General features: G+C 35.5%; 2 protein-coding genes across 8 annotated transcripts in view; one reads left to right on the top strand and one right to left on the bottom strand.

Annotated features, from left to right (window-relative positions):
* LOC101261879 (uncharacterized) overlaps positions 1 to 10288 on the top strand; it is a 33841-nt gene extending 23553 nt beyond the window's left edge. For all 7 annotated transcript variants that reach the window (XM_004250731.5, XM_010314821.4, XM_069291703.1 and 4 more), the window contains 2 exons: positions 8197 to 8323; positions 9504 to 10288. In XM_004250731.5, coding sequence (XP_004250779.1) covers positions 8197 to 8323; positions 9504 to 9599 — 223 coding nt within the window. In that variant the 3' untranslated portion in view covers positions 9600 to 10288. The remainder of the gene's footprint in view (positions 1 to 8196; positions 8324 to 9503) is intronic.
* Positions 10289 to 11964: 1676 nt separating this feature from the next.
* LOC101262174 (scopoletin 8-hydroxylase) lies at positions 11965 to 14344 on the bottom strand. The gene is made up of 3 exons (XM_004250732.5): positions 13752 to 14344; positions 12677 to 13010; positions 11965 to 12416 (listed from the first exon to the last, which is right to left on the bottom strand). The coding sequence occupies exons 1-3, from the start codon at positions 14270 to 14272 to the stop codon at positions 12162 to 12164; spliced, it is 1110 nt and encodes a 369-aa protein (XP_004250780.2). The 5' UTR covers positions 14273 to 14344; the 3' UTR covers positions 11965 to 12161.
* Between the last annotated feature and the right edge of the window lie 1167 nt (positions 14345 to 15511).

Raw genomic sequence — 15511 nt, 5'->3', positions numbered from 1 at the left:
TGTCATTTGGATCGCCATCCCAGTCCACATCAGCATACACATACAAATTAGAGTCAGAGCTACGAAGGTTGCAAAGTGCTGAACTCGGAGTTTCTTTGAGATACCGTATACTCTTTTAATCGCTTTCCAATGTTCATGAGTAGGCGTAGGCATAAATTGTGACAATTTATAGACTTCATAAGAAATGTTTGGACGAGTGAGGGACAAATACTGCAATATTCCAAGGGTGCATTGGTAGCACGTGGCATCAGTAGATGGAGAACCATCAGCATACTCAAAGTGGTACGCTGGAACACATGGGAGTAGAAACAAGAACACCTTTACAATTGTCCATATCCAGTTCGGAAAGAATGTCCAAAATGTATCTTGATTGTGAAAGAATGAGATCGTTCGGTATTTTCTTAAGTCAACACCCAAGAAGTAGTTCATATAGCCAAGATTCTACAATGAAAATATTTCTACAAAGAATCTGATGACAAATTTAATAACTAGTGTATAGTTCCCAGTGATTATGATGTCGTCAACATAGACAAACACATAAATAGTTACATCCAAATGCTTCCATACAAATAAAGAGGTTTCAAATTTTGTTTTGACAAAGCCCATTCTCAGCAGATGTTCACTCAATGTTTTACTAACCCAGGGGGGCTTGTTTGAGGTCATGAATAGCGTTCTTCAGTTTGTAAACATGAGTTGGAAATTGGGGATTAATAAATCCCCAGAGTTCAGGCATAAAAACTTCTTCATCCAATTTTCCTTGTAGGAAAGCATTATTGACATCAAGTTGATAGATTGGCCAATTGTGTTGCATAACTATAGATAGCACCAATCTTATGGTTTGGTTATTAAATCATCATACTCTACTGTCATGGCTTGTCTCCACTCTTCATGTTTATCGGCTTGTTTGAAAGTTACAAGTGTAGGAGTCAAATGCTTCAGAAAAGAGAGTTCTCTTTTTTTCTTGAAGATATTAATTTGTGACCTAGTTACAATACTGTTTGGGGGTGGTGGGGGAATCGTAACTGTCACGCCCCGAGCTACCCCCGAGACGTAGACACGGAACCTAGGACCACAAGTGATCCCAAGCTAACTTTGCTGGCATGATCATGAGCATACTAAAGAACATAAACTGTTGCGGAAACTAAATCATAATTTTAAACTGAAAAGATGTGGAATACCCATATTTTGTAACTGAGATAAATGAAATCAATGAGTTTAATACAAAGAAGTTATTAACTAAATATTAAGCTGAAACTAACTATGTCTGAAATAGGCCTCTAAACTGGACTAAAAATACTGGGACAAGCCCCAACTAAATCTAGCAAAAACTGAAACTAAAAGACTAAATACTGAAAAGAAACTTATGAATATTGTCCTCGGAGAATGAGGACTCACCACTAAATCTGCTAAACTGGAGATTGGAAATCGATCTATGCGTGATGTGGATGCTGAGAACCTGAACCTACATCACGAGAAGATGTAGCGCACGTATGCGTCAGTATTGAAATAAAACATAACTGAACAAGCACAAAAGCAAGTATAATAATCTGAACATTATATGCTGATTTCTGAGCTAACTGGATGTAAGGACCAATTTATAACATGCTGAAACTGGATACCGAGTATATTGATAAATGGTCAATGCAAGAGTCTGATTGAACTGTGGGAGCTACTAATAATCGATAATAAAACCACATGAGCTAAATGTGGAGTCCGATGTATACGCCCCATCCAGAGGACTCAATATACCCTTGCAAAGGTATAAAGACATGCTGGCGTGATCACTAAACTGATTGACCACAGAGAGGACTTACAACCTACTTGGCTAGTAGTTTTGGGGCTAATTGGGTATGCTGAATTCTAGTCCAACTCGGTATTATGCTACTCCCATTGATTTATGTGATTAACTGATTATGACTGAGTTTCTGTAAATACTGGATAACTCAAAATTGAACATGCAAACTGAGAATGCAACAATTAATCTGGTAATTATGCATTTATAACTGAGACATGTATATATGAAGTAACTGAAATATCTGACCTAGCATGTGTAATTCAAGAACTAAAGAAATACATAGCTAGGGTTCTGAAATTCATGCAATAAACTGAATAATAACTTTACAATCTGATTTGGAACATATATTTAATAAATTCATGAAGTTCTACCAAAGTTCTAGAAATCCTAGGTTTAATCATGATAAGAGAATCAAGAACTGACTGAAAACTAGGGACCCAATGGGTGAAAGGAACCCACTAGTGAAATCTCACATACTTGGTGATGAAATTCACGGAGAAACACTTTGATTTCGGGGCTGGAACTGCTGGAACCTTGCTACGTTCTTGAATTAGGGTTCTTGACCTTTTTTTCATTTCTTGTTTTTAATTTTCTAAGTTTTGATTAATGATTTGACTTGGGTAAGTTTTAGTTATGTTTTTAGGCTTAAATTGACTAAAATCTGATGATTTAGGGTCAAAACGACCTATCTTAGGGTTTAAACGAAGTGGGAAAAGACCAAAAGACCTCTGGGTTAGTTGCTGTCAGACCAAACGACGACCAGGACTGACGGTCCGTCGTTCCATCGATGCTCCGTCGTTTGGTCTGTAGGTTGGGCCTGTTCGACAGTCCTTTACTAAAACGGGCATAACTTCTTACTCGAAGGTTGGATTTTAGCAAGGTTGGTGGCTATGGAAAGCTAATTCAATTATCTATCTGTTGGTAGGTCATGGGACACCTAATTCATTTTGTGCTGAGAGTTATGATCATTTGAAGTTGACCCAACTGCATTTTCCCCCTAAATGTTTGCTATTTCTCACCTACGGTCAGAGCTACGGTTCGTAGGTCCATCTACGGACCGTGCTGGTCATCCGTTGCTCTTGTTAGAGAGTGAGTGAATGGGGTGTCGATCGATGGTCACGGACTACGGACCGTAGGTCCGTTCGTCGATCATGACTTAACCAAATTTTCTTGGGTTGAGATTTGGGGGGTTTCTGACCCTATTGACGGATGTGCAGGACGGACTGTGGGTCAGTCTACGGCCCGTCGATGGCCCCGTTGGTTGCGCCTGCAGATTTTTCTGAAAAACTGGTTTTTTGTCTGTTTTGGATACGGGGTGTTACAGTAACAACAGGTATAGAAGGAGAGGGCTTAACTGCTTGGTTTCTGGGATTTGAATTTTGTTGGGATGACAAGGGTGGAGGAGTGGCTTCTCTGGTTGTTGGGATTGTAGGTTGATAGTTACGGTTTTGCATCTCTGGTATGTGTCACGACTCGATCTCCAAGGTCATGATGACACATACTATAACCCACTAGCATGTAAGCCAACTCGTAACCCGAAATGTCAAGTAACGGGTATAGGGGTAGCAGTGTTGTGAATGGCGAGCGCCTCATTGCCTTTGGCGAGAGGCGAGGCCTCCTCGCCATTCCCCACTGAGGCGAGGCGGTATGCTAAAGGTGGCCCATGGCGACCTAATGGCGCCAGAAAAGGCGGCGCCTTTTTTATTCTTTTTTTAAAAAATATTTAACTTAACAATATTAGTCAAAATTAGGGCTTTTTTTATATTTTCAAAATCTGCTGCTGCACACTCTTCTCCCCGACTCTCTTCCCCTCGCGACTCTCTTCCCCTCGCGATCTCTATCCTGGTCTCCATCATCTTCGAGTTGCTACTGCTGAAGACCTGAGGTATACCTATTTTTTTCTGTTCTTCTTCAATTTTCGTTTCAGACTTTGAGTTCTGTTTTCTTCACTACTCTTTTTTCCACTCTATTTTCTTCACTCTCTGTTTTGTCCCAGATTACTGTAAAATACCTTCTGTTTTCGCTGTGCTGTGAGTCTGTGACTGTTGTCCATTATTTTTTTGAAAAAAATAATAATTCTTTCTATAGTAATTATTATAGTATTTGTAAGATATGTAATTGCTATTGAAATTTTGAATATGATATGTGCAATTAAATATTTTTAATTTTTGATATTAATTGGCCCCTCGATTCAAAAAGGCGAGCGCCTCGCCACGCGGCGAGGCAGACCCTTGTCGCCTCTCGCCGTCCAAAACACTGAGGGGTAGATACTAAATAAGAATAATCAATTTATCAGTAATAATAGAAGAATAGAGCGGAAGCAAATATATATATATATATATATATATATATATATATATATATAAAGCCAAAAGATCCCTCCTAGAACCTAGAAGTCACGAGAGCTACTAAATAAAATAGTACAAGTCTCAAAAGTGGACCAAAACAAACAGACTGGTCTCACAACGCAAATGACTAGTCAAATAATACAGATGGAGACAAGTATCATCCAGGACAACCATGTCCTCACCATCAACTACGATTACTACACTTGCTGGCTTGATGTCAACTTTTATAGCTGGTGCTCGCACCTGCATCACAAAACAAATGCAGAAGTGTAGCATGAGTACCAAAACAACAGGTGCTCAGTAGGCACATAGGCCGGCTGAGCAAGAAAAGTAAAGGCAATATGAAAAGTGAGAATTTAGTACAATAGAGATCAAAGAGCAGAAATCTAATAGAAACGCACACGAGTGTAGAAAAGACTGAAATGAAGTAACTAACTAAAACCTAACTGGACCCATAAGCCCAGGAGGTATACTCGTGTGAAGTTCAAATAAAAACCTGAATGGACCTCCAAAATTCCAACGAGTACACAAAATAGCTATCCCTACATAAAACAGAACCCGGTGAATCTGGAGCTGGAGAGTGCGTAGCCCAGACCTTGTAACATAGATAGCTCCCAAAGTAACTAATAGGATCATCCAAAGCCAGAAAGTGCGTTCGGACCTTGAATCGAGGATAGACCTCCTAAAGAACCAATAGGATCTAGTCGATATGTATCAACTCTGTAGAGGATAAAGAGTCTGAATCATGTACTGCTACTGTAGATCAAATTACTAGACCTCAAATCTGTGACCAATGATAAGAAGTGTGATCGGACCTTGAATCTGCGAACATAAAGCTGCTGACGTCCATACCAGGGTAATCAATGTAGTACTCCAAGCCTGAACTGAATCCAATTCCACGTCGCCAAGGAAGACCCAAAATCTTAATCGTAAATTGAAGGGCCGTAGAAAGAGGCACTTATGGATAGAAGGTCATCAAGCTGAGTTATCGCTTAATCTAAGGCTCATTCTATTAGACCAAGTCTCCTACATCATTCTATAGGGAGCTAAGTCGTTCGAAGCGACATCAAAACAGAACTAAAGCCTATCGGCTCCAAAATTAGTTAGTCTAAGGCAAACAGTAGTCTACACTAGACTAAGGCCAAACATGCTTCCAACATCAGTAGAAAAAAAAACCAATCAAGCCACAGGGTAAGGATGGTCAAAAAAGAAGAGCAACGTGCCAACAGTCCCGACATAACTTGAAGTAAGCATAAAACATGATTTCTAAGTAACTAAGCATGATCAACTAACCACCCAACCAAAATTCACACAAATCAACATGCATTTACATTCTCGAGCTCAATCTAAAGGTTGGGAAGCCATAGCCTACCTCAAAGCAGATCGCACGTGCTCCAAAGCTTTTTCTTTTTGTACGACCTTCGAATGCTTCCATGCTATCAAAAATAGGATCACAATGTTAAGGAGGTCGTTTAGACACCAAAAACACAATAATTGAAGATGTACCAAATTTGAGTCAAAATGAGAATGTGGGACCTGCGTCGAAAATCCTGGAATCGACTTCGTCAAAAGGTCCACTAAGCTCTCCAATATGTATCCCAAAACAGGACCCAATTTGGGGCTTGGAACATATATAATCAACAACGTGCAATAAAACACCAATATAAGCAACAGAAAGACGACTGACAGTCCCTTTAGGGAGGATTATACCTCAAACAAGCAGTCCCCGACAATGCCCGATCACTCCGGCGCATATCCATGAGCCTTCTGGACTCCCACGACTTGAAATCATCTAATTTGGAGCTTTGTAGCTCAAGATATTCGAGTTTGAAGTTTCCTAACTAAGTTGATACGTGTTTGATCTTTATTTAAAAGACTAGACAAAAAGCTTCATTGTGAACGCGGGAAACATTCCATGATCGCAGAGGGTCGATGCTCTTACTCTTTGCGAACGTGACGACGGGCTCGGGAACAGGGAGGACAACTTCACTAACCTTCACGAACACGGACGGCAATCATGCTGGCCTTTGAGAACGTGGCGAAGGCCTCACAAACGAGGAGACAAGGTCTTATGGCTACCGCAAATGCGGCCAGAAGCCCACGAAGCGAAGGGCAAGTATGTCAGCACCAGCTGATGCACATTAGTTGGTTTTGGCCAATGCCAAAATCTCCAATGGGGTGCTTGAGATACGTTCAGAACGCAGTGTGCGCAAAAAAATGTTGCCTTACCAGTTTCGACATTCCGAACTCAACAAAGTCGTCAAAACATTCAATCAAGGCCATCTTGACAAAAAGTGGGTCCTACACCCAAGCTTCCTTATACGAGTTGATTATTTGAAAGATTCTTCAAATGCTTAGAAAGATAAATTACCTAGTTAGTTCATAAATTTTAATTAAGTTTAAGATTTCAAATAATTAATTATATTAATTCTAATTAAGTTCAAGTTATTATAAATTAAGTTCAAAGTTTCTAACTAATTTACTTCAAATTGAATTCATGTTCTAATCAAATTTAATTATTAAGTTCTAATCAATTAAAGACACCATGAATTAGTTATATTCAAATTCAAGTTCAAGTTCTAAATTCAAGTCCATATAAAAGTTATTAGTTATATATTAAGTTGAAATCCAATAATTTGCTATATTCAAGTTCTAAGTTCAATTAGTCAAGTTCTAATTAAACTGCAAGGGGGCTCTAGATTAGTTCGAAAGCGTCGGGATCCGCGCGAAAGGTCCTTCTAGACTAACTTGACGTTTTGGAGCTAACAGAACAGTTAGAATTATATTTTGAGGCCGTCTTCCTGAATTTTTGACCCAAGTCAATTATTCAAGTTTCAAAAGCTCCAAAACACGAAAACTTGCATAGAATCCAAATGAATGACTAGGTGACCAAATCTTCAGTCGCAGCAAGTCATAAATGACTTGGGGTCGCTATAGGAACTATCTAAACGATGAAAAGAAGGCAATAACACAGAAATGACCTGGAGGGTCATTACAGTATATGAGCAGAGGCTTATGTGTAGCAGTGTCGTGTAAAGAAGAAGGGACACAAAGTTGTGAAGAAGGAGCAGGGAATTGCAGATTACCTGATGTCTCTGCCTGGTACTTAGCCGTTGTCGTAGGAATGAGCATCACGAGGGGAATAGATTATATTGTTAGACTTGGACTCTGCAGGGATTGAAATAAGTAATGGAATAGAGAGAGGAGTCTGAATCGTTGTTGGACTGTTCTCGTTGGAGTCAATAACTCCCCAATTTAATTGGAAGGATATTTCCGTAAATGAATGAACATACTTTTAGAAGTGAACTATTTTTCAAAACTAGACATCATGACTTAATTTTTTTTTTTTGGAGTGGACTGGGTCAAAGCATATATGAGCACGGTGAGCCTATGAGATACCTAAATACACGCGGGGTGGACCAGGGTTCAAGTTTATTTTGATATATATATATATAAGTTTAAGCCATGGGTAATAGAGATAATCAGATTTTCTGTAAGGTGGTATAGTCAGGACTCAGGAGATCTAACAAATAGTTTTTGATAGGGTGACTCGTCATTCATGATAGGAGTGGCAACTATCTACTAAACTTGAGCTTTGTTGGCAACTATCTACCAAACTTAAGCTAAAGTATAGGCAATTATCCGCTTACGGAATAGGAACTAATAATTACTCCTAGATAAGCTCCATAGCATTAGGAGACTTATTCAAACTATAATAAAATAGTAACAAGAGATGAATAAAATTATAATATATCCTATGACTTAGTGAAAATAGACAGAAGATAAGATAGTAAATAGGGGGTGGGATGGTCAAGCGGCAGGGGTTGGGAGTGTTGGGTGAGTGAGGAGGAGACGATGAACTTGGATTGTCATTTATAGAACTTGTTTTCCTTAATTTCATTACAGAAGTCATTTTCCTCATTTTAAAAGAATTTGTTTTCATAGAGAAAATGTTTTCCAAAACATTTCGACAAACTCCATACCCAACACACCCTCAATGTTGTTCATTTTTGCTCGGAGAATATGGCTTAAGTGAGGGTATTCTTCTTATAGTGAAGAGATGCAAGAGCTTTGTGGAGGAAAGAGCCTGCAGAAGCAAAATCAATTCATTCCTACAACTGAAGGTGTTACTGCATGTATTACTCACCCCTCAAGTGGAACCATTGTGGTTGGAACCAAGGTCTGTATACTCACCTTACCCGACGGACCTTATTTTCTGGTTATGCTCAAAATTCTTCTATATATATGAAGCCTTTGCACGTCATGTCATTTTATCGTAGTTTTTTGTCCCTATTTGTGTTACATTAGTTCTATTTTGATATATTGCAGAAATGTTTTTTCTATAAATAATGAATTTTTTCATAGATGACAAACTTGCACTGAGCCGGTTCTATAAAAAGAAATTACAAGTTGTTCAACTCCCTTATCATGTCTAACATTACATGTACATCATTTACAAGAGACAAGTTGCACCAAAGAACTAGTAAAGCATTTTTGTTTAAGGCCAAGTATGTCTGTCCTTATGCCTTAGAGCAAATTCAACTGTTTCTTTCAAGCTAAATAGTCCTCCAGATGATGCGTGTTGTAGTGTTCCAAGTCTTCAGGTACTTCTTGTTCACTCCCTTTCTTTCCAGAAATGCAGTAGGTCTAAAGTGGAGTTGCAAAAATACATGCACCAAAGCTGAAATATGACCTTGCAATTCGTAAAAAGATGTCAGTTGTCTTCAGAATATTCGTCACATATGTTGCAGACTGTTTTACACCATGCCATTTATTATGTCTTTTTAATACTATTTTCAAAAGTTTTCGGAATTTCAAATAATTAGTCAAATTCAAATTTGGTGTTACGTTTTCAGTATTGGCAACCTTTGGTCAATCTTTATTTTAATGTTTACTTCTACTATTACATACATAATACACAAGACAATGATATCTTATGGACAATGACGAATCCAAGCAGCCACCAACCCAGCAGACGAGGGGCATTCAGATGTAGACTTCAGTCCTGCTACCTCTCTTCAGTTTCTTGTGAATCTTCCTGTGTTTTTTTTATAAATGCAGTTCCTTTAGAGGCAGTAACTGCTTTATCCGTATGAAAATAGAACCTGCATCTCTTTACAGTCAAACCAAGTTATCTGAGATTGTTTCAAAGGGATCACAATTTTAAAAGAAGTGAATTAAATTTGAAATGCTTGTAGTCTCTGAGAACCTGGTACAGTCATTGTTTATTGCTTATCTTGTTAAGATAATGCTTCTCTCTAAACAGTATGCTGGAAACCATGTGACTAATAGAAGCATACATATCAATATGATGCTAATTTTCTGTTCTAACAAGTCATTATATTCTTCTATGGAAGCAGCACTCGTCGCTCCTGGTGATTTCACAAATAGGCAAGTCATTTCAAGGTGCATATGATTCTCCTTGCTCAGAAGGCAATCTTAGAAGAACCAGCTAAATATCACATGCTTATACACATCTACCAAGCTAGAATTCAGTTGCGCATAGTGCAGCAGGAAGATATTGGCAGTGCTGAGCTTTACATGAATGTGTGAAGTCTTTGTTAGAGGGCAAGGTTTCGGACCACATGTCATTTGAATGTACAAAGGATATGTAGAGGCAGGTGAAGATTGCTCCGTCTGCTTTATGTGTGAATCATGGAAGAATATTGTCTGCCCTGAGTAATGATTCACTGAAGTTGATGTCGACCCCAGCTAGATCCTTGAGCAAGTGAATGAGGTGGTATAAATATAGCCGTCAACTTTATGCTTTGTGGAGGTGTTAGTCGTAAATAGTGGATGCAGCTGTATCTACAGTGACTGACTTACAATTCTGGATTTTTGTTGATATTTTTCACTTGTGTGTTTTCGTGGTATAGTGGGTGATCATTCCTTTGCGTCTATAACATCCATATCCCTTCATTACTGTGCTTTAGCAATGCTATTGCTTGTACAGCTTCCAGGAGGTGCACCATCCACAATATTCTCCTGTTATCATGTTAAAATTATGCATCCGCCAGTTTTTCCAGGGTTCGTCTTGTCAATGGATTTGATTTGGGAACTATGTTTATTTATAAAATTTTAATTTTCAAGATTGATTTTTAAATGATGACTAAATATATACATTTTCAAAGTTAATTTTTGTGAAGGTGAGGTTCACTTAATAGCATTGATTGTTTTGGTTATGTTCAAATTCTTACATGAAAGGTTAGTCACTCAATACTACATTGCTTGTTTTGGTTCTAAGTATGATATCTCTTATTATTTCTTATGTTAGTAGGATATTTTTCACAATACTCTCCCCTTTTATAGAGCCAACCTAATAAGTTGAGATTAATCCAAGTAAAGACAAATGAAGAAACCTAGAAATTATCCTGTTTTTAAAATTGCTTAAGACTTGTTTGCGTTACATAAAAAAGGTATTTGTTTATCTTTGGGGACTAACATTTGATTAGCTAGCATGGATAAACCATCTGGGTAAAGAAGGATCTAATGATAGAAGTAATGCCACATTTGATATTATTGTCCTAGCATGTCTGTTAGAATTTATCTGTAAATTCATATAGCCAACTTGCACTTTCCATATTGAATTCAAAACACTAATTTATGCACTTCTTCTTGAAGATGGATAGTTGAACCAACATTTTGTTATATTCTTCAATCACTAATTAAGGTATATGATTGAACATTTGGAAATTATTAGGGTGGTTGTCTTCTATGAATTGCTTTGTAAATAAAATAGTTGCCATGTGCTCCTATGGTATTAGAAAATCCTCATGCTCATTTTGTATATCTTTTCCTTCTCTTTCCCCTCAAGTATATGTATTAGGGCCAGTTTGTACCCTATGCAACTTTTCTCTACTTTATAGAGTGAGCTTATATATGCAGAACTCTTCTCATGCACTAGTCACATCCTCTAATATAGCGATCTATTGAAAAATATTTCCATATTTTAAAAAAAAATCTTTTTTAGTTTGTGTTGAACTATCATGAAAGAACTACAATTGCTATCCTCAACCAACTTGCATTACAATAAAAATAACTTTTAGCGGTAATAAATAGACAGATTAATAAAGAGTGCTAGAGTCTTTTCCAACATTAGTTAAGTGTTATTAGATGCAACATCACTAAAGGCTTTAGGGACATATACAAAGAATGTCCCTAAAGCCGTTAAACTATTGCCGTTGATTAATTGCAGCTAAATATCACTTTTTATGCAGTGTGAAGGTAGTATGATTCATCCAAAGTTGAGAAACGTAAGGTGTTTTACCATTGATATTGTGCTAAGTGTGAACATTAAGCTTCAATAGGCATGGTCTAATGCCTTGTTGATCAAATGAGTGAGATTTAGAGAAGGGAACATGTTTAACATCTTCGTATTGCTCAGAATCTTGTCTAATTTCTTAAGCAACCTCTATGATCGATTGTACCATTCAATCAAATATATGTATTTCCTATATATCCAATATGGGAAAATCTATAAGCATAAGATGATCATTGAAACTCAACAGTTCCATTATGAAACACAGGTAATCCTCCAAACTTCTCCTATGCACCAAAAATGATGTTAAAAGTCTCCTTACTAACTATGGCTGTTGCCATTGACCTGTAAGATTTACGAGCGAGTTCCGTTGTTCTTGTTTGATTCTTTGATCATAGGTTGCATAGACTACTATCACCAACACATTTCTTTCCTTCTATATATTGATGGGTAACCTTGTAGTCATGAGGTCTTGGATAGTATCTAATGTTTGGCTACAATGTATGAAAATTTTGGGTTATGGTTGATGATTTCTTGCAATGATAAAAGAAATGAACAATCAATTTATTGATAATTTGTTATTTAAAACTCAATAAATTGGTTACATTATAGTAAACATAGCAACTCAATAAAAGTCAACTTGACAAGATGAACTCAAAAAGGTTACAACAAGTACAATTGTTTATTTGTGAATGCTTAAAGTTATTTGAAGCACTTTTTGGGAATGGAAATAGAAGAAGAAACCCCATAAACATAAAACTTAAGCAGAATCATCATTCTGAGCAAAATCAAGAGATTTTTTGCCTTCATGAGCTTTTCCAAAAAAGTTTTTCATGTAATCACCAAACAAGACTTGTTTGTAGTGAGCAACTCCATCACTTTCCACAAGTTGAGGCAATGGACCTATCTTTTCACTTGGCTTTGGTGTAGCAAACAATGGAACTGAAACTCTTGATTCTGAACTTGTTGTACGAACTCTATGCTCCGCGCTCTTGTATCTCCCATTACTTAAGATCTAAATCCAAAATCCAAAATTATTAGGCTCCATTTCCTTTGATTATGTAAAAATCTAGTGTATATTTCATAAGATTAACTTATATATGTAAATTTATCTAATATACTATATGGTTGCCTAAAAGGATAACTACAGGTAATTATACGTAAAATGAAATCAATAACCTAGAAAATAAGATTGATTATGTACTACAACAAACCATAATATAGTATAAAAAATTATTTACGCTGTCAGGGTATAAAAGTGAAATCCATTCTTACTTGCATGGTATCTCCAACATTGATAACTAAAGCACCAGGAATGGGAGGAATCTCAATCCACTCATCTTCAACACCTTGTTCAAGTTTAACATATAGACCACCAATGCCATCTTGTAGTAAAACAGTTAGGGTTCCCATGTCCGAATGGCGTCCGACGCCTACTGTTAGCTCTGGATTAGGGCAACTTGGGTAAAAATTCATGTTTACCATTTTGAGCCCTGTTAGTGATTCCAATTTTTCTTCATCTAGTGTTGCTCCAAGATTTTCAAATAATATCTCCAACAGTATCCTCACCATTTTTGTTGATGACTTCAAATATTCAAGAGCCACATCCCTAACATATGAAAAATATATTAATTTTTTTTCTATGTTTGATAACTAGCAAAAAGTATTGTTCCAAAATCATTTATATATAATATCGACAAACACTATTCAAATGGTGTGATTTGAGGATGAGGAATAGATAATTAATGTGAAACACCACTTATGAAACTTATTTTTCTACTTTCACAATAGAAGTCATATTTATAAAATTTAAAGAATTTATTCTTCTGAAAAAAATAATCAATCAAATATGAGAAAAATATATTTTAATAAAATATTGTTACTTGCTACAATAAGTTAAAAATACTTTAATAGGATAGATTTTTACACTTTGCATGTACATAATTAAAATCAAAACAAAAGCGAAGTATTCACATAACGGTTTTTGGAATTAATATGGACATGACCACATGCTCTTTATTTGATATAATCTAATTTATACAAGTACTCTCTGTTACAATTTAAATGACTCATTTTTTTTAGTCAGTCTAAAAAGTAATGATCATTTTTATATTTAGAAAATAATTTAATTTTAAAATATTTATTTTATCTTTAATAAAATAATTTATAATAATACAAACATCTATGACATATTTTAGACTTTAAGTTTTTTTAAAAAAATCTTTTTTTTATAAACTCTGTGTCAGATTAAACTAGGAGCGGAAAAAGTTTATACTAAGTGTATAACCTTCCATAAAAAGTGGGATTAGAAAGTGATCCAATTAAAGAGAAAGTTAAGAAGAGTTCCTACTTGCATTGAGGAGGCCATTGTGCATGTGCCTCATCATCATTAGTATACATCATACTAACATAATCTTTCCATTCCAAAGCCATTTCCTTTTCAGGTACAAAGCTAGTCCCATATTTAACCAACGGACTTGGACTCACTTCTTTTAGATAAACAGCCTTTTCCATAGGTGTTTGAGCAAAGAAGTTATGTGCTGCACCTTTAAGTGATTCCAACAATTCCAATGTCACACCATGATTAATCACTTGAAAAAATCCAAGTGTCTCAGCAGCCTTTGTAATAGTTCCCACCACTTGATCATGTTCAGGACCATGTACTTTTGATAAATCAATGGCCACCAATACTTGATCAATATCATCATTTGAATTGATGATTTTTTTGTCAATTAATATTCTCTCTTTTGGTGGTTGTATGTATCTTTCTGGTACTACTTTAATGCCATTGTCTACAAGTCCCTTTACTCCATTACCCTTTTGGACCACAAAATCAAACAAGGCATTACTTTCATCAATACTTGGGGCCATATTATATTCTTGGAAATATATTTTGCTAAATCAAGATTTTGTGATTTTGAGAGGAAGTTGTGCTTCCTATCTATACCAATTTATAGAAAATGTTTTTTTTTGTTACATGTTAAATTCTATTTTATGTTTAGGAAGCAAGATTTTGGCATTTGAAGTTGTTGGAAATATAATATGATCTAGTAGGACATTAAAAAATATGCGTTTCAACATTTTTCTTTGATTCTTTATTCTAACCCTTGCTTGAATTAGTTTAATTGTTGGAATCGATACTCAAAAACTATATAATTTGGATGTCCAAGACTCCAATGAGACGTAAGGTTCATAAAAGCATGATATTGGACCTATAAGTAGGTGAAGACAGAGAAGTATATTTTGTGCTTGAATAAAATTCTATCAATTTGCAAAGAATATTATCAATTGCACGCTATTCCAACACAATAATTAGATTTTACTTATTTTAAGTGTTCTTAAGTTAAAATAATTTTACCTTTGCAGTATTTGAGTAAATTCTTTTTAAAATATTTATAAACATTTAATTTAAAATTAAAATGATAAAAATAAGCAAAAAGAAAATCAAAAGTCAACCCTAACATACTCTTAAACTTTGTTTGGATCATTGTTACCAATTATTTTATAATGTATTGTACTGTATTCTATTGTACTCTATATGATAAATACAATGTTTGGTTAGACTATATTGTTTGTTGTTGTTTAATAATATTTTAATTGTTTGGTTTGATCGTACCGTACTGTATTGTAATTTATAAATTTACTAAAATATTCTTAATTATTCTAGGGTAGGACATTTGACTAGATTTAAATAATTAAGATAAAGGATAAATAGTATTTTGAAATATTATATAAATATATAATTGGAAGAAGAAATTAAGTAACGATGGGAACAAACCAAATTGATTATTCCATAAAATAGGGTTTTTTATTGTTATGTAACAACAAAATTTAAAAATACAATACAGTACATTTTAAATAACAATCGAAACAAACAGTATATGTGTAATAACGATACAATGTAATATAATATAATGGATAACAATAATCTAAACATAGTGTTAGTGACACAAGAGGAAATCACACTTTTTTGTTTTTTAGTCAACTGGAAAAAAGAATGAATTCTAAATACAATATTAGATCAAAAGGGTGATTAATCTTTTATGGCATGAACCATGATGCCTTTTGGTGGTCAAATTTGAGACTTTGCACCAACGTGAGTGTTTTGTT

Source organism: Solanum lycopersicum, chromosome 11 (assembly GCF_036512215.1).
Source record: "Solanum lycopersicum chromosome 11, SLM_r2.1".
Taxonomy (NCBI): Eukaryota; Viridiplantae; Streptophyta; class Magnoliopsida; order Solanales; family Solanaceae; genus Solanum; species Solanum lycopersicum.
This window is presented reverse-complemented; position numbering and strand designations above follow the sequence as displayed.

Bases quoted from the DNA above. Each gene is read 5' to 3' on its own strand.
- LOC101262174 (XM_004250732.5), bottom strand. From the start codon at position 14,272: ATGGCCCCAAGTATTGATGAAAGTAATGCCTTGTTTGATTTTGTGGTC. The intron at 13,011-13,751 runs GTAGGAACTCTT...TTCATATGTTAG, and splicing joins CAATGGCCTCCTCAATGCAA to GGATGTGGCTCTTGAATATT. The intron at 12,417-12,676 runs GTAAGAATGGAT...TTTTGGATTTAG, and splicing joins ATGTTGGAGATACCATGCAA to ATCTTAAGTAATGGGAGATA.